General features: G+C 54.8%; 5 protein-coding genes across 5 annotated transcripts; 2 read left to right on the top strand and 3 right to left on the bottom strand.

Moving 5' to 3' along the window:
* Nucleotides 1-132: 132 nt before the first annotated feature.
* PUNSTDRAFT_114989 (DUF1649-domain-containing protein) lies at nucleotides 133-1,021 on the top strand (the record flags this gene model as incomplete). Its single annotated transcript, XM_007385830.1, has 7 exons — nucleotides 133-168; nucleotides 226-342; nucleotides 411-524; nucleotides 578-625; nucleotides 683-702; nucleotides 753-909; nucleotides 965-1,021. The coding sequence occupies 7 exons, from the start codon at nucleotides 133-135 to the stop codon at nucleotides 1,019-1,021; spliced, it is 549 nt and encodes a 182-aa protein (XP_007385892.1).
* Nucleotides 1,022-1,557: 536 nt separating this feature from the next.
* On the top strand, nucleotides 1,558-2,938 carry PUNSTDRAFT_53872 (uncharacterized protein). Its single transcript, XM_007385831.1, has 8 exons — nucleotides 1,558-1,678; nucleotides 1,733-1,803; nucleotides 1,859-1,911; nucleotides 1,965-2,287; nucleotides 2,340-2,538; nucleotides 2,596-2,636; nucleotides 2,690-2,710; nucleotides 2,766-2,938. The coding sequence occupies exons 1-8, from the start codon at nucleotides 1,595-1,597 to the stop codon at nucleotides 2,808-2,810; spliced, it is 837 nt and encodes a 278-aa protein (XP_007385893.1). The 5' UTR covers nucleotides 1,558-1,594; the 3' UTR covers nucleotides 2,811-2,938.
* A 259-nt stretch (nucleotides 2,939-3,197) lies between these two features.
* PUNSTDRAFT_114991 (uncharacterized protein) lies at nucleotides 3,198-6,184 on the bottom strand (the record flags this gene model as incomplete). Its single annotated transcript, XM_007385832.1, has 10 exons — nucleotides 3,198-3,410; nucleotides 3,471-3,603; nucleotides 3,659-3,704; nucleotides 3,763-3,983; nucleotides 4,036-4,148; nucleotides 4,205-4,735; nucleotides 4,790-5,101; nucleotides 5,155-5,340; nucleotides 5,409-5,596; nucleotides 5,644-6,184. The coding sequence occupies 10 exons, from the start codon at nucleotides 6,182-6,184 to the stop codon at nucleotides 3,198-3,200; spliced, it is 2,484 nt and encodes an 827-aa protein (XP_007385894.1).
* A 356-nt stretch (nucleotides 6,185-6,540) lies between these two features.
* Nucleotides 6,541-7,700, bottom strand: PUNSTDRAFT_136275 (family A G protein-coupled receptor-like protein; the record flags this gene model as incomplete). The annotated part of the gene is made up of 4 exons (XM_007385833.1): nucleotides 6,541-7,036; nucleotides 7,086-7,444; nucleotides 7,498-7,565; nucleotides 7,625-7,700. 4 exons carry the CDS (start codon nucleotides 7,698-7,700, stop codon nucleotides 6,541-6,543), a joined length of 999 nt encoding a protein of 332 aa, XP_007385895.1.
* A 1,850-nt stretch (nucleotides 7,701-9,550) lies between these two features.
* Nucleotides 9,551-10,702, bottom strand: PUNSTDRAFT_105395 (Cwf15/Cwc15 cell cycle control protein). The gene is made up of 5 exons (XM_007385834.1): nucleotides 10,531-10,702; nucleotides 9,877-10,448; nucleotides 9,732-9,816; nucleotides 9,653-9,677; nucleotides 9,551-9,601 (listed from the first exon to the last, which is right to left on the bottom strand). The coding sequence occupies exons 1-5, from the start codon at nucleotides 10,641-10,643 to the stop codon at nucleotides 9,599-9,601; spliced, it is 798 nt and encodes a 265-aa protein (XP_007385896.1). The 5' UTR covers nucleotides 10,644-10,702; the 3' UTR covers nucleotides 9,551-9,598.
* Between the last annotated feature and the right edge of the window lie 6,694 nt (nucleotides 10,703-17,396).

Here is a 17,396-nt window from a genome sequence, read left to right on the forward strand (position 1 = left end):
TCAATGTCGGTGGTCGCGAATCCGACTTTGACGACGTCGACCACGAGCATCCGGATGTGCATGCCTTCAGGCAAGTTGCCCCGACTTCACCGAGGACTTTGCGGCCACTGCACACCTGTCATCTGATCCGTAATGAATCCACCTTATCCGAATATCTCCATCGATTTGGTGAGCAAACCGAGCTGGACTAGCACCGGTCAGATATTCAGGGGGAGGTTCCCATAGACTCTGGACCGTCCCAATGGGAAGGATGTACTCACCGCAGTTCTGCATTCTATTCTCTTCCATCGGCTATTCGGTTGCGTTAAACCGCAGGCTTTTGAGGTGCTCGACGTGACCATGGTGTGTCCTAGCATCCGTCAATAGCACGGTTATGCTAACCTCTTTTCTAACTTCTCTTAACTCATTAGCCCGGTGTATCAGATCCAGATATCGAACAGATCATCAGAGATAAAGTCGATTTCTTCTATAAAGCGGTTGAAGGGGAACCAACGAAACGAGGACAGGTAACCTCTTCTTTTACTGCAATCACTTATGACGCGATAACCTCCCCCAGATCCTGGTTGTTATGTCTGAGAAGAAGCAACGCAAGTCGTCCTGGTTCTCCGTCTACGCCAGTTCCGAGGTTAGTATGCTCCGGACAATCTTCCATCATACACTTCATTGACCAGCTTCTCAGGAGGAAGTCCCTTGGGAGCAATGGTGAGTATGGCGGATTGTACAATCAACTCTCTCATGAGTGTGGCATGCAGGACCATCACAGCGACCATACAGTCCTTATCGTCCCGCCAGAAGGCCGGAAATGACGCAGAGCTCTCGCAAACACTGCAAAAGACGCTCACAACCATCCTGATGCACACCTCGAGCGAACAGGGAAGATCCGCCGTTCCGTTGATCACCAGCGCCTCCGTATGTTCGATGTCCCCATCATCCCTCGCGTCGATTATAATTGGGGTCTATCCAGGGAATATCTCCATTCCCACTCAAGATCACAGTCAAGGTCGGCAGCGCTGAGGGCTGACAGCGCATGTCTGCGCCGTACAGCTGCAGCGATCCGGAATATGAAGACCATGGCTATAAATGCGCATTGCGAATCGACTCGGGCGTGATTCCACCAGGGATAAAATGGTATGATCTGGTAAGCTCTTTCATTTCGGATCCTGCTGTGCAGATTCCGGGGTCGCTCTTCCTGTGAACCCACTGTCGACTGGACTTGCGCGAGAAATATCTCGTTCCAGAGTCGGATCGTATTTAACTGCTGCCCTGTCGGCGATGAGTTCAATGTTGCCCTCCCCGGGATGATGAGTCAACGATTCTCGTACAACGCGGGCGATGATGCGCATTAGCATGTCCCTAAGCACAGCTTGATATCAAATCTGGTGACAGTGGTGAAATTCGCCGTGCGGTGCTGTGCGCCGGCGTTTTCATTCAGGCCGCGATTGATCGGCCGATTCGTGGGCGCGCCAAGCTTGTTTGTCCGGAGTCGTTGCACTTGCTCCCTACAGATGCATCTGTCTATCCTGACAGGTCTTGTTTCTTATATGTTTCCTCAGTAACGCCAACCTCGACAGCCCCTCGCCCTGCCTCCTTTCTCATGGGGCAACCCATCCCTCTTGTCGTCTTTGGGCCTAACCCAGACTCGTGGCTCGTTTGTTATGGCAGGCGCTTCACGCACACTGTAATTGTTGAGCTTCGAGTGAACCTCAAGGACGTACTCAACCCCTTGCTTCAGAATGTGCCAGCTAGTCTGATTGAGATGATACAATCTGGAAAGCTTGCACCGATGTCTCTGGAATTCGTCAGGTGAGTGTTCTCATACAGTGGCTGACATCATACTGACTTGCCCTGAGGAACCTAGTTTGCATCTGAACGGCCGAAGCTGGGTCGCCCGCAACTTCGCTACTGGCGACAGTCCGTCCTCCTGCCCTCCTCTGTCACATATGACTGACTGAGTTGACAATCAGTCAGCTGGAGCAATGATGTGGACCCAAATATTATAGACCATCTGAAAGGTAATAATGGCAAGCCGAAAGCTCAGTTCGTCAGTTTCTGTGGGGATGGAGAAGGCCATTTCTTGAAGCACGTCGCGGCTGGTGGCTGGGACGGGACCTTTCCAGACAACTACCCGCACAAGATATTCGACCTTCGAAAGCAGTTTTCCGATTTCGATCAGGGTTTGCGGGGTATCATATTTGGCTCAGGAGGGACGCACTTGTACAGCCTCGAAACAGGTTTCTCCGCTGAACTCAGTGGCAAGGCAGACGATCCGAATCATCCCCTCTACAAGGCATGATTATCACACCCGTGGAGTACATCGTTCATCTCTGATACGTCTTCAGGCACTGTCGGAACAAGCTGCACTCGGTTCAGGATGGACCGTTGATCTTACTAGCTCGATCTGCTTCTATGATCCACAATATTTCCTACTCAGGTTCCGAAAGGGCAATACTATACAGTGGAAACTTTCCCTACCGAACAATATGCAAAACGCTCTGACGGAGCTCATGCGCGTAGCAGAAACACCCGAGGAACGAACCGGTGCGTGGTGAACGCTGCGCGGATGCAATACAGTTTTCTTACCACCGTGCGATGTAGAGTTGCAGAAGGAGGAGCTCGTTATCAGGCAACAACAAGAGGTCAGTCAGTACACCGGGTGTTGAATAGAGAGGGTGTGCTCATATTCCGTCAGGCGCAGGCACAGCTCCGTCTCGTAAGTATTCAGATGTATCGATTCGCCGTAGCTGGTACTGATGATTTCCCCGAAGGCTGTTGCCCAGTCCCAGGCTGTATGCAACTCGCTATTCCATTGACTATTACTTCCATTTTTCAGGCTGTCATGAGCGCGATCGCAAATGCGTACCGCGCGGCCGGGCTAGGGATCCGCAACGCAGCTTCAACTCAGTATCATTGAGAATATCGACGCTCTTGAATAGACGGAAGGAGCGGGCATTCAATATTGTTGGCAATGTTGTCGATCTCCGAGGCCGCGGGCTATCACTAGAGAGCTGTCATGCTAAGAAGAGATGCCTCTGTTTTGCAAATGTTTGAAGTTGCATGTATCAATACAACGCGGAGGCGTTTCGCATTCACTTGGCAACCGACAACATCGTCCTTTGAGCCCTCTCAGCAGAGAGATTCAACGACGGCTTGTGTGATCATGTTCGCAGCGTAGCCCTACGCATACATGAGCATAACGATCACCCCTCGTCCTCGTCGTCATCTTCCGCCTCATCCTCGGACACCTCAAGATTAGCGGCCCGCATCTTCGCCTTGTCGTTCTTGCGCTTGTTGCTCAGTTCGTCCAACAGCACCAGCAGATCCTCTTGTTCTTTCTCCGCCTCCTTCTGCTTCTCGGATGACGCCTGGAGCTCGCTGGTCAAAGAGGTCATCTGCACCCGGAGCGCCTCAAGCTGAAAACGAAGAAGCAGGATCAACTATGCGTTTTACGATGGCGAAGCGGTCAGACTTGCCTCGGCATCTTTGCTCGTGGTGACTTGTTGCAGCTTGGTGCGAAGGGATTCGATTTCCTTCGCTTGGTTTGAGATCACCTCACGCAGCGACGAAACCAACATCGCGGTCTCTGCGCTTTGGCCTGGAAATGCACTTAGCTACCCAATCGTGATCCGGACCAAAATTTCGGGTACCTGACGACGACGACGACGGCGATGAATTGGGATCCGAGCCGATGCCTCTCTGAATGAGATCTTGAGATATAGATTTCGTCAACGAACAGCAACGCCAATACCAGTGATCATGACTCACAGTAGTTGGATTTCCAGAAGTCGACAAAAGCCCAGTCGAACCAGACCTCAGCCTCGTCACCTTCCGCACGAAGGCCAGGATTGAGTTCCGCCGGCGTTGGGTACGGGAGAACGATCGACTCTGGGCTAATCGCCTTGAAGCGCTCATCTTCGCGGAAACGGGTCATACGTCCAACGAGTGTCTCGATGCCCAAACGACTGAGGATGGGGTGTATCGTGGCTCTGCACGTTACAGTTAGCAGATTATATGCGCCCGGGTTTAACATGAACATGCCTGGTGACTTCGCCTGGCTCGCGATTGAACTCGTAACAGACGCCCAGCAGGAAAGCGCACAGAGCAGGGACAACCACGTCCACTTCGGTAGATTGGTTCACAGGCTCAACTAACTGCAATGCCATCTTTCAGTGCTACCCATGGCTGACGCAGAGAGAGACAGACACACCATGCCCAACGCTCCCGCTTGCAAGAAATCGCGCACGGATTTGGGATCCTCCCACAGCCACTCCGACAACAAACACGAGTATCCTACTATGAGCCTGTCCCACTCTCTCTTCTCCCGATCGGAGGTGTCCGCCCTTGCACGGGATAGGAACGACAACGACAAATGCTCACTGAGTATCTGCAGCAGGCTCTGCGGCTCTTCCTCTTCCGGCTCCGGTTCCGGGGCGGGCGGTGGAGCGGATCCGTCGGCGGGCACGAAGAACTGGCCACCTACGGCATTAGGATCCGCCGAAATAGGTTGCGGGAAGATGCCGCGGGCGAGCGTCTTCGCCTGTGGTGATCCCCGCAAGAGGTGCGCGAAAAGAAGTGATGCAAAGTGCGTAGACGCCACCGCTTCGGAATCCAACGGCGAAGTGGGCGGAGCGATGAGCGCGTGCAGCAGAGGCGTGATAGGCGGAGGAGTGTTCTCTCCTTCGAAAGGGAGCATAGCTTGTAGAATAGTCTCGTTCATGTCGTCTCTTCGAACGAAGTTCTGCAAATATCCTTGTCAGCAAAATCAGACAGTTTCAGCATTAAAGGAGCGTACCTCGAACATGCTGAGCGCTGCGGATCGGAGCTCGAGGTTGTCTCTGCCGCGAGGCCGGCCGATGATGTTGTTGTATTCGCCATGAAGGACTAGTTCAACCAGTACATCCAGCGCGGAGGCGGGTTCCAGCCTATCCCATTCTTCGCCGTTGGTATCAGGCACGGGCATATACGGCGTGAGCACGAGACCGGAGAGCGGTATGGCCAAGTTAGCAGGTAACAGTCGTAATGCCTGCGTCTTCAGCGGCGTCGGCGCATTGGATGCCAGCGCGATCTCAATCAAGCAACGGGTGAAAACAGCGGTTTCTTGAAGCTGTTACAGACATCAGCTTTTCGTGAAGGTGACAGCCCGAATGACGAACATACACTTCCGCCTTTGGAGCCGACAAGCATACCAATGATACCAATAATCAAGCCTGCGTTCTTGGTCTTTTGGGGCTCCCAGAATTGGAGTGCAAATTCTTGTGGGGAGGGTTCCTGAGGCGAAAGGTTCGGCGGGAATAACAGCAGAGCACAGAGCAAAGGGGGCAGAGGCGTTTCACGGAAATAGCTCTATGGAAGGAGTTGACTGATGATCAGTCATGTCGCTTCTGCGCTGGGCAGCGAAAAGACGATCTTACCTGATTTGACGAGTTAAACCTCAACAAACCATCGACGCACGCAAGCGCGTCCTGCACTACCACGCCGCCTTCAACGCCGCCTTCTTGTCTTATGGTATTGAACAGCTTCTCAAATGCTCCTTCAAACGCAAGGACCTTCTGGATATCCGGGCTTTGGGAGATTAGGGCTTGAACCATGATCATGGCCTCTAGACATAATGTAACCTCGCGTTCGAGAAGAAGTCTCAACACCCACCATTCCGTATTATCTCTCGCTTGTCTTCAAGCGCAGCTATCACGCTCGACGGTCCAGCGGGGGCCTTGAGAAAGTAGGCTTGTACCACCTGCCGACGGTTCTGCAAGAGGGTAGCGAGCAGCTGCAGCGTGGCGAAGCGGACATAGAACGTGGTATCTCCGAGAAGAGCAAAGAGCTTGTGCGTAGGCCTATCACTGACGAGCACCTGGTCGCTGTGCTTGAATCCGAGTTCCTTCGCGCCGGGCTTTGGATCCTCGGTATCGCATAACGTATGCAACGTCTCGAGCACGGCCTTGGCAATGTCCGCGTCAATCTCGGCGTCATTTTCCAGAACTTCCAGTAGCCCATCCAAGGCATGTTCGCCGATCTCCTGCTTGTGATCCCGCGAGAGGCCCTTGAGCGACAGCACTGCGGCGCGACGGTCCGCCAGCAAAGTGGAGGGTGACAGGCGGTCAACTAGACGAGCGATGGTATCATGAGCTGTTTGGGGAGCGCCGGCGGGTCCACGCAAGGCGACGTATGTTTGCGACAGGAACTCCATTGTCTGTAAGGCTGCTCTCCTCGGTCCGCCGGATGGCGCCTCAAGCTGTGCGGCGGGCACACAGGTATTGAGTCATGTGACGTCCGACAACTCGGTCCGGCGATTTAGCATGGACCCGATCACCCTCAAGAACAAGCACGATCTTCCAGTCGTGCCCGGTAAAGGAATTGTGTGCAAAGGTTCTTAGTCGCATTACATCCGAGGCTTCATCTACATCGTGTTTGAGTATAAGACGCGAAATACTAGCGCAACATCGTCCGAGAGTTCTAAGACCCGACCGAAGAAAAGCGATCGCGTAAGATTATTTGTACAATATGAATATACCGTAAGGAGCATTTTTCAGGCAACCATTCTCCTTAGACCACGGTGTTGGCGGTCGCATTCTTCTCGTGGCGCATGCCCCCGGCGCCGCCGGTATTGACACCATGGCCCATGGTTTGCGCTCCCGCAGGACCGCCGCCCATGGTTTGCGCGCCCGCGGGAGCGCCGCCCATGGTAGTACCGCCAGCGTTCACGCCTGCGCCAGTGTTACCCACCATGCCGGGACCCGCACCGTTGAGACCTTGATATCCCGTGTGCTTCGCGCTGTAGAGACCGAGCGCGTTATAGTCCATGTTGCGGAGGCGGTGAAGGACGAAGAAGAGGAAGATGGGGCCGGTGATCAGGTCGAGGATGCCGTACCAAATCATCTCGCCCGCGATACCGATCAGGTTCGACCCCTCACAGCACGCCCACGCGATGGGGTAGATGAGCCAGAAGAACGAGAGATATCCGGCACCAGCGGTGTAGCCGGTGCGAGTGGCAGGACCAGCGGGGAAGATGCTGCGGCGCGAGTGCCCAAGCTTCAACCAACTGTCTGACCGTGAGCCAGCTACCCCAAAAAGGGATAATGAAGACGTACATCACGTATAACAGTGCCGCCGTTCCAATCGCCCAGAATCCCCACTTATACCGAGTGACGACGAGGGCGCCGACAAGGTAGCAGACAATCCACACCCAGCTCATGAAGATGGTGAGGAAGACATCGCTCAGCGCGACTCCGGTAGTGAGGAGTAACATGAGAATGAGCAGAGGTGCGCAAATGAACCACATGACCCATCGAACCCAAAAGATATCGCGAACGCCAGAGCGACTGGCATGCGAAAACTCGACGAGGACACCCGTGCGGCCGAGGTTGGAAGCCATTGCGAAATACGCGACGGTCATAGTCGTGAGGACGATGACGGGGATGTGATGGAAAACCCGTTGTCCCAGAGGGCGCTGGAGGAATGGTCAGCTTCTTGGATAACGTGAGACGGTTCGTATGCGCTCACTCTGTGCGACCAAAATATCATGGCAAGCGTAGACAAAGCCATGAGGGTAAACACCGCCCACAGCCAATCTGACGAAGTTCCATCTATCAACACGGTATTGCGCTCCTGGACAGACAAGGAGACGTACCATCCGCGCCCCTCGTCAGATGAATGGGGGACGACGACGGGTTCACGTTCACAGGGTTGGATACGTCGACAAACATCTCGGGTCGTGAAAAGCGTCACTGAGTCGATATGAAAGGTCGTCTGGTGGCACTCCCAGAGTAGGAGCAAGTCCGATGAAAATGAGACGAAGGCAATGTGGAACGTGCAGGCAACTTATATAGGAACCCGCCAAAGCGAATGCGACCCAGCGCACCCAGATGACCCGGACATGACGCGTGTTACGCGACAGGGTGAAAGACGGGCCCATCCACCCATCCAGAACGTTCGTCCAAGTAAGCTTATGAGACGTCCGATTCCGGCCCAGTGACCGAGTCGACGGCGGCTATTCCACAACATGAAGGTTGCTTCCGGCGCGGCCCCTAACGAGAGTCGCATGACGCCACACCGGGCGCTTCGGCGTGTTCTGTAACGAGTTCCAAGGCGAGAATGCATCCGCGGTCGCAGGTTGTGCTCGATACCACTGGCAAGTAAAAGGTGGCCAGCCGCGGTACGTTTGAGCTGCAGCGTGTACGACGATTACCAGGGGGACGGTGGTTGCAAAACTGTCTCCGCGTACGTGCCACGGGAAGAACCTCCACGAAACACGACATGCTCCAACGCTCTTCAGCTGTGTGCCGTATCAATGTCCCGGTATGGGAGTCGTACAGCCGCGGGAGGAGCAGGTTCGATGCCCAAAGTGAGTGGTCACATGTCGTCATCTTGACTATCAGAGATGTGCAGACTTGCCCCAGTACCATAGCCTTCTTCAGTACCGTATCATAGCGCTCGCGCACGGCAGAAACCAATGCGCCCCATCTCGACTAACGCACCCTCCGCATGTAAACTTGCTCGGATCCGCCGGATTCATTGTGAATGGCTTTGTTGGCGCAGTCGAGGGTGTCAAAATCACAGCAACGTGTAGCCAATTGAAGAGATCTGCGACGTGACGTCAACGATCCAGATCCGCCCCCCAGCGCCTCTGAATTCAGTTGCGTACCGCCCAAGGAGCCTAGCTGGAGCGAAGGTGGGAATGCGAACTCCAGAGTAAACACAGAGAAGAGTCAGATAGCAAGTGATAGAATCTTCTTCGGCGTTCTGAGTTCGGTTTATCGTTCCGGCAATCCTGGGTGAAAGAAAAGGACGCAGAACGCTGAGCAGTTCCGTCGACTTCATTTCTTGTTGGAATCGAGTTTCACTAGCTTTCGGGGGAGAAGCGGAACACGAGGCGTAACTTTCCCATGACCTACAGTAGCTTTGTACGCCGCTAGGGGGGTCAACGCGGAAGCGAAATGCGCACTTGGAGATTCGTTGCCATCCGTGACACAGACCGAAGGAATTTGTTCATTGCATCGTGCAAAAATCTAGCAAGGTGCCGTCCAGGGCCCCCCTCTGATGGACGCATGAATCCTTTCTGGTTTCGGAAAGCGAAGGTCACTGGCGACTGGCAATTCGAGGTGACTGTATCACGAGAGATTTAACGATGACGACGCGCGAGACGGGACTGTGGATTCAGTTATCTGTTTCCCATATCACAGTCAATACAGTCACCACCTGCTCCGCGTGAACAAGACATGCTCGCCCCTGGACAGTCAAGCCGCGTTTCAGAGGGTTCCGGGTAGCAAACGCTCCCTTGTGTGGGACTCCTATGTATGAGCTCAACAGTTTACCGCCAGCAGCGCCAATGAGACTTACTCGTGCAAGCTTTGGGTGAGCAGGCATGGGCAGGCGTGGCCGAACGTTTACGTCCGCTATGCATTTTCTTTTGTAACTCCGTCAGTAAATCGAGTCGTCGACAAGCGGCAGATTTTGGCGGCGTCCGAGGGCGTATTAATCGCTGCGGACACGGCGAACACGTTCGCGGGACTAATCATCATATCGGACCGGCTCGTCCGAGGAACGCAGTAATAGCCTAGAACACCGGGTGTATATGCGCATACGGTAGCAATAATACACAACGTTACTGAGAGTAAGGTCAGGACGTGCGAGGAAACGGCCGGAGATGCCAACTCACCTTAATAAACTTCGCCATGAACTTCCTGATGACGGGGATTAGGGAGCATTCAGAAAACAAGCCCAGGTAGCGCACGTACTTGTGAAATTCTGTCCGGAGGAGGTCGTTGACAAAGTGCCCGCTTTTATCCTTCTGCTCGACCGCCTGATTCTTGAAGATAAGATCTATCACGCAATTCAACCGTCAGTCTCGTTTCATACGTAGCACACCCCGTGGTGACCCACCGTCATCCCATCTCCGTTTCACCGCAAACGTCCCGGGTACTGTGGTATTCACGCCGGTCGGCTGCGTGCCAAGAGCGGCAGCGAGGTTCAGAAGGGGATTTGCGGTCGCTATTTCAGCCTCCCTCTCCGCAGCCGTCTTCTCATTTTGCTCCGCTTCCTGTCGCGCTTTCTCTGCTGCTCGCTCCCGCTTGATCTTCTCCAACTCTCGTAAAAGCTCGGCGGTATCGTCCTCCTCTTCGTCATCGTCGTCGTCGTCATCATTGTCATCTTCTTCGTCATCACCGGTCTTGGACTTCGTGCCCTCGTCTTCGTCGTCATCATCGTCTTTGTCCATCTCAAGCGCCTCCTGCAACAGCTTCCTTCGCTTTGCCGCCTCCTCATCCTCTGCGCCATTCACACCACCTCCCTCTATCTCCAGAGGCCTCTTTGCTCCAGCCTGCGCGCCTTCGATACCAAGCGGGGGTAGCCCCTGCGCCTTGCGCTTCTTGTCACGCGCCTCTGCCTCAGCAGCAAGAAGTTCGGCTCGCAGGTCGCGTTTCACAACGTCAGACGTCGATGTTTGTCCAGGCTGTCTATATTATTACGAAGCGACGCGATACATAAGAGGTACAGTGAGCTCCCGGATGAACACAGGTCTGGTGGGTTGAGACGCACCGGAATTTGAGCTTGGTATGCGACGCCATGTCCCGCACCGAGAACTGTCGCGAGCCGCCTTTGACATCGCGGGCCTGCGCTGGGTCCCATGTCGGCCTATGCGCTGTAGACATGTTGATAGCAACGAGGCAACAGACGAAACGAGAGAGTGGTTGAGAGCGGTGGCGGCTGGGGAGAAGGGCGTGCAGCGCCACCACCGTTTCCGCGTGCCTCCACTTGTTACGTGCCGGTCCTGCCGGAAGCCGAGACCGAGAACTTCTTTCCTTTTCTAGCATCCGGCGCTGATGCGCCTTTTGACTGTTTGATCCTTTTGCTCCACTTCCATGTGCTCAAGGGCCTGCGACGAGGTATAAAAGACAAGCAGCCTCGTCGCGAGGACCTTTACCTTTTGGTTTCGTATCTTACCTCGAGTTGCTCAATCGAGACTTGAACTCTCTGTTGTTGTGCCGCTCGAGAACCTTACCGTGTGAACGCACCTTAGCCGTATTCGGCTTTGCCCGCGTCACATATTTTTGAGAGTGTTTCGTGAGTAATCTGTTATCGCTCGTCGTCGCTAACCCCTCTTCGATAGGACAATACTCGGCTTGATCACCCGGGTACACCTTGGCTGAGGACACAGCGACTGCGAGCACCACAAGCTACGTGTTCTACTTTCCCATCCCTATACACTGAGAATGCCTGTGTCTAGGGACGAATTCACGGGTCGCTGGACTCGTAACGACCGTAGGACCGGGGGACTAGACAGAGTCCCTCGGCCCGAGTCAGATATCGATATCAACGTAGGCGGGGCGGTTGCCCCTGACCTCGTTGCCTCTTCTCCGTTGGCGGGCGAGGCTGGAGCTACGCACCGCGGAGATGCCCCGATGGCCAGCGATCATGCAGGATCGAGCCTCGGGGCTGACGTCCCTCAAGGTTTGCTACCCGCTTATCTTGATGCTCCCTCGCATCGCGAAGGATCGCGGCTGGCGAGCGTGACGGGACTGGCGCTCAAGGGCGAGCCACGCAGCCCATCCCCGTTTGTCATTGGTGGATTCGGTGGGGCGTCGAGCGACGACACCGGATCATGGTCTAGAGTACCTCGTAGACGCCGGAGTGCATCTCCCATACTGTCTAAGCGTAGCGTCATAAGCAATAACAACAGCTTCGCTTCGCTAACTAGTTTACATGATACGTCTCTCGTCGACCAGGAGGATGGCGACGAAATGGTAGGCTCGCCGGTCGTAGTCGAGGAGCCCCATACCCCGAAGAAACCTAACAGCAAGCGGCTGGCCTCTGAGGGCAGAACAATGAGTGATGCAGAGTTCGACGCGTTGCTAGAGACGCCTACCCCGGTGGATAAGGGTAAAACTGCCGAGCGAAGGGGGGCGGGTAATGTTCAAATCAAGGAAACGCCTCCCTCTGGTAACCCCGGCAAGGACGCCACGGCAGAGTTGAGGTACGCCGGCGTTGGGGAAGAAGAGCTCGACGTCGGAGCTCAGAGAGCGGCGCTGGCCTCGTTACGACCGGCTGGAGCTATCAGCACTGCTACTGCCCGCGATTCGTCGGAGACATCGTCGCAAGAGCCCTGGGAGGATCTGTTCGCGCGCACACGAAAATCTGCTGAAGTGTTTAAGGACGGATGTGAGCGAGAGGTCCGCGAGGCTAAACGGGAACGCGATACCGTGCACCTTGCCCTGATGGAGGCGGAACGGGCCAGACTTGAAGCTGAACGTGCCCGGGTCGACGCCGAGAAGCGATTGGCCGAGGTATTGGATAAGCTTGATATGCTGGTCACCACGGTTGATGCCCAGGCGGCTGAGGTTGCCGCATTGAAGCGCGACCGTGGATCGAGCGTCGGCCGTCGTGGAGAGGACATACAAGGACGCGACCACCCACCTCATCGTGTGGGGTCGCCGGAGCCGGGGAAACGTCCCACAAGCGATCAGACAGGCATTCATAGCCTGAGCACCGCCCGACCTGGCATGATGGTCGGTAGTGCGTCCGCTACGTCGAAACGAGGAGGGCGAACGTCGGTCGCGCCTCCGTCAAGATTCATATCCTCTGCTAGTTCGTTAGGACAGACATTGAAGCGAAAACTCCGGCAGCTAGAAGATGCCATGCTTACCCTCGAGCGGTCAGGGACATCGGTAATCAAACCGAACATAAAGCCCGAGCCGCCGAAGGCCTACGACGGTCGGAGTGATCTTGATGCGTTCCAGAGATACGTCGAGCAGAGCGTAGAATATCTAATCGATGGCATGATTATGAGAGAAAGGCATGTGTCGAAGATCGGTCACTTTCTGGAAAAGGATGCGCAGCATTTCTTCAACCGAGTGGTGAAGAGCCCTGAGCGGTGGACGGCGGAACAGTTCTTCGATGAATTGTTCAACTACTGCTTTCCCGATGGCTTCATGAATGCCATCCGGGCGCGCTGGAACACCTGGATGCAGAAGGGATCGTCAGTGAAAGTGTATGCGGCCACAATGGAGGGGTTTCGCGATGATCTTGGTGGAGAAATCTCCGATCGACAGTTCGTTCATCGGTTCTGGCAAGGTCTAAATGACGAGATCAGTCAGGAGTTGTATCGAGACCGTCTACATCCTGATATTGATACGTATGAGGACGTGCTGGAGAGCGCGCTGATCGCCGAGCGGGTGATTAACAATAGCTTACATCGCGGTAGTGCTGCCTCTGGATCTTCTCGCTATGGAATCGAGCGGGCAGGAAACAGCCGGAACCGGAGGGGCGGCGGTAGCAGTGGCCACCCCGGGCGGGGCGGTAACAATGGTAGCCAGCCAGGGAATTCTGACCCAAAGTCGAATGGGCCTGTCAGAGAGACCGGGTCAGGTACGCTGAGGAATGGTAGCCGGCCCAAACGACGGGATCGGGACCCTAAAACGGACTCACCGTTATCTGACGCCCAGATGAAGGAACATCTGGAAAATAACCTGTGTTTTAAGTGCCACAAGGCCGGGCATATGAGTCGGAATTGCCCCGACGGGCAGCAGGTTACGAGCAATTCGCGAGATAAAGCTCCAGGATCAAAGACTAGTTACGCCGTACGGTTTGCGGATGGCGATGACTTGGTTGATGGCTCTGCCCTGGGCAATGATGACGATGACCCTGAATTGCTAGACGAATTACCTTGTGGATCAGTAAGGTTCCGATTAGACGGGAACGACGAGGAACGAGATGATGCGGCCGACACAGCGTTCATACGGGACGACGGGCTGGATCCGTTTGGAAACCCCCCTCCGTACGTAGTGCGACGGGTGTTAGACCGCGATGCGCATGCCTGGTACCGGCGGTATCGACGCCGATGGTACCGATGGATTATAGATTACCTTGTAACGCGGGGAATGACACACCGCGTGCGTCAAGCTTGTGAAGCATATGAAAGACAGGGATCGGATAGTACCTTCGTGTGTCCGGATGCCGTACGATTGCATAGGCTGGAACGCGACGCCTTTATCGAGGGCTCCTCGCGGTTTGGTGACCCTGTCGCCAACCGCATGGGGATGGTCGTTGAGGCGCAAATCGACCGGCTCCCGCACCTATGGGAGATATGGACGCAGGAGTTCGCTATCGACTCTTACATGGTGCTTGATGAGGACGGATATACGCCGTGGGTAATGAATGAGCCATACCTTAGTACCTCACTTGAAGTCCCTCAAGAACTGTTGATGCGGCGGAGTTTCGACTTCGTCGGTTGGTATCGAGCCCGAATGATTGAGTTCGTCAACATCGCCAGGCGGTTCGACCGCGACGAACTCGGGATGGAAGATGCCGACTTTCTCCAAGAATGGAATTGGGGTGAACCTCGATGGGCGGAGGAGGGCACGCAGGCTCCGTTGGCCTCAGAGGAATCTGGCAGTAGTGAGGAATCAGAGTCGGAGATGGGCGAGTACCCACCTGGGACGCGGTTCCGTATTCCTTCGTCCGACGAGGACGAGGGCGCCACGGATGGCGTTCCAGAGAGTGAGGTCTTCCTCGTCGACGGCGTTCTATACGCTGTTGGCGCCGACGATACCATATGGTTCCGGGCAGCTAGCGTTGGGTTGGATGCCTCGAGTACTGACGTCGAATCTGATCGGATGACCCGAGTGCATATGTCGAAGGTAAAGCAGCCGCCGGAGGGGAGCTTCGCCTCATTGCAGAGAACCGCAGCACGGGTAAAGACGGTGGGGAGGAAGATACCTCGGCCTATCGTGCTCACGGTCAGAATAAACGGACATGAGTGTCGTGCCTTACTTGATTCCGGGTCGCTCGGCGATTTTATGTCGAGCGCGCTCGCGGAACAGCTGAAGGTCGAGAAGGTACCTGTGGATACTCAGCTGACTGTGCAGCTGGCTGCTCAGGGGTCTAAAACCAAGGTGAATTATTACACTGAGGTGGACCTGAGCTATGCTCGCATCGCGTGTAAACGTACCTTTGACATCATGAATATCGACGGCTATGACTTGATACTGGGGACGCCGTTCATTTGGCAGCATAAAATTATGGTCGGATTGAACCCGTCGCGAGTGATTGTCGGCTGCGAGACGCCCGAAGGCCTTCGTGCTGGTGACGACGTTAGTATCCTTGCGTCCAGGGCCGCAAAGGTTCGGGAGCGATCTCTGGATGATATCCGAAGGGAGCTACATCAGTACGCGTCCCCTTTATACCAGAAAGCTGCAGAGACGACATTACCTCCGTTGCGTCGGGTTAACCATCGTATCCCTATTATTGATAAGGAAAAGCGATACCCGTTTCGTGCTTCGCGTTGTCCGGAAGGGTTCCGGGAGCAGTGGAACACCAAGCGTGATATCTTCCTAAAATCTGGACGGTGGGAGTACGCGAGCGGAACAAACGCTGCGCCGATCATGTTTTTGAGTAAACCTTCGGGAGGTATGCGGAACACGGTCGACTTACGCGCGCGGAATGACAATACTCGCAAGATGTCGTCGCCGTTGCCTGACCAAGACGCCATTCGACGACGGGTGGCGGCCAGTCGCTACTTTACGGCGATGGACTTGGAGGGCGCGTACGAGCAAGTGCGTGTGGAGCCTGATGATGTACCGTACACCCTGATGGCAACCCCAGATGGAACGATGGTCAGTCACGTCCTCCAGCAGGGGGACTGCAACGCAATTGCAACATTCATGGCGGTGATGACTGACCTATTCTCGCCCTACATCGGTGCTTGGCTCGAGATCTACCTCGACGATTTGATCGTGCACACTGACGATCTTGACGACCATGTGCAATGTGTTAAACTCGTTATTGACATCCTGCGAGAAAATGAGTTCTACTTATCGGAGAAGAAGATGCATTTTTTAGCGGATGAGATTAAACTACTGGGACAAATTGTATCGCACCGAGGAATTCGACTTGATCCCATCAAAGTCGAGCGCATTCGAACGTGGAATGTCCCCACCAATCGCGACTTGTTGCGGGGATTCCTGGGAGCGGTTGGGTACCTTGCGGACGGCTGCGCGGGGATCCGTATGCCGATGGACGTGCTGAACCGGTTGACGGGCGACAACGTGGTCTATCGGTGGGGGCCTACAGAACAGCGGGCCTTTGATGAAATCCGGGAAATAGTGTACGCTCACCGAAATGTGCACCGAGTGGCGATGAGGTATGGTCCCGACGCCCCTCCTGTCCATGTCGTAACTGACGGATGCCTTACCGGCGTAGGTGGATGCATTCTGCAAGGCGCTGATTGGCAGTCGGCTGGGGTCGTCGCATTTTACTCTGCTAAACTGTCTCCTGCACAACAGAATTATGCAGTGCATGAGATCGAACTGTTAGCTGGTTTAGAAACTATGCTGCGTTATCGTGACTTGCTGCTTGGAGTGCGATTCACCTGGTACACGGATCATAAGGGCTTGATCCATTTCATGAACCAGCGCAATCTGACCGGGCGACAAGCGAGATGGTTAGAGAAACTATCTGAATTCCACTTTGAGATCGTTTACGTGCCTGGTCTTGATAATAAGCTTGCGGATGCGCTGTCACGAATCTACGCCGCTGATGAACCGGGGCTTGTTCGAGCTACGAGCGAAATGGTTCAGTTTGATGAGGACCATCCGCCTGCCAAGGGTGCCGGGATGGCAATACTCACTGGACTCGAGGCTCGATTGGCGACGCTGCGGCCACGAGCACCTCGTGTGCCTGTGGACAACGCGATCCGCAGTCAGGGAACATCTCCTGATCTGCCGCAGGCCCACATGTCGGAGCCGGTCCGGAGGGCGCGTGTGGTCAATACCTTGCCGGCGGAGACCGGGCGAGCTGAGACGGCAGCAGAGTTCGCCAAGCGCATTAAGAAGGTGACGTTGCGGATGCCGGCACAACGTCAGGAGGGCGGGAACCTAGAGTCTATCACGAGACTATCAGAATCAGAACAGACGAGTACGCAGATCGCAGATACTGACGTACCGTCTGCGGAGCACCCGGCTCCGAAGCTACTTGATGTACTGCTAGAATATGATAATGGGTGTCGATTCCCGGAATGCGTACGAGGGAAATACCTGGCGGACCCCTTCTTCAAGTTAATACTTGAGGCACCGGACCAATTCAAGAATTTTACGTACGAGAACGAAGTCCTGTACCTCAAGGAAGGAGGGGTTAAACTGCTGTGCATACCTGATTGCTTGATCGGGGAACGCAAGGCACGCGAGATCGTCATCGCACGTGCGCATTCAATCTTGGCGCATCTAGGCCCTATGAAGACGATCGCGTATCTCAAGACGTCGGTATGGTGGAAGAATATAGTACATGACGTCCGAGCATTCTGCGAGAGCTGCACTACGTGTAGACGAAGCAAACCTAACAACCAAAAGCCGTACGGCCTCCTGAACCCGCTCCCTGTTCCTACAACTCCCTGGGAGGCGATTGGCATTGAC

This window comes from Punctularia strigosozonata (genome assembly GCF_000264995.1).
Source record: "Punctularia strigosozonata HHB-11173 SS5 unplaced genomic scaffold PUNSTscaffold_10, whole genome shotgun sequence".
Classification (NCBI taxonomy): Eukaryota; Fungi; Basidiomycota; class Agaricomycetes; order Corticiales; family Punctulariaceae; genus Punctularia; species Punctularia strigosozonata.

Excerpts from the sequence above, each read along its gene's own strand:
- PUNSTDRAFT_53872 (XM_007385831.1), top strand. The coding sequence starts at position 1,595 with ATGGGGCAACCCATCCCTCTTGTCGTCTTTGGGCCTAACCCAGACTCG. Across the intron at positions 2,539-2,595 it reads AACACCCGAGGAACGAACCG|AGTTGCAGAAGGAGGAGCTC; the intron begins GTGCGTGGTGAA and ends CGTGCGATGTAG. Across the intron at positions 2,711-2,765 it reads CGCAGGCACAGCTCCGTCTC|GCTGTTGCCCAGTCCCAGGC; the intron begins GTAAGTATTCAG and ends ATTTCCCCGAAG.
- PUNSTDRAFT_105395 (XM_007385834.1), bottom strand. The coding sequence starts at position 10,643 with ATGTCTACAGCGCATAGGCCGACATGGGACCCAGCGCAGGCCCGCGAT. Across the intron at positions 10,449-10,530 it reads CATACCAAGCTCAAATTCCG|ACAGCCTGGACAAACATCGA; the intron begins GTGCGTCTCAAC and ends GTAATAATATAG. Across the intron at positions 9,817-9,876 it reads GAAACGGAGATGGGATGACG|ATCTTATCTTCAAGAATCAG; the intron begins GTGGGTCACCAC and ends ATTGCGTGATAG.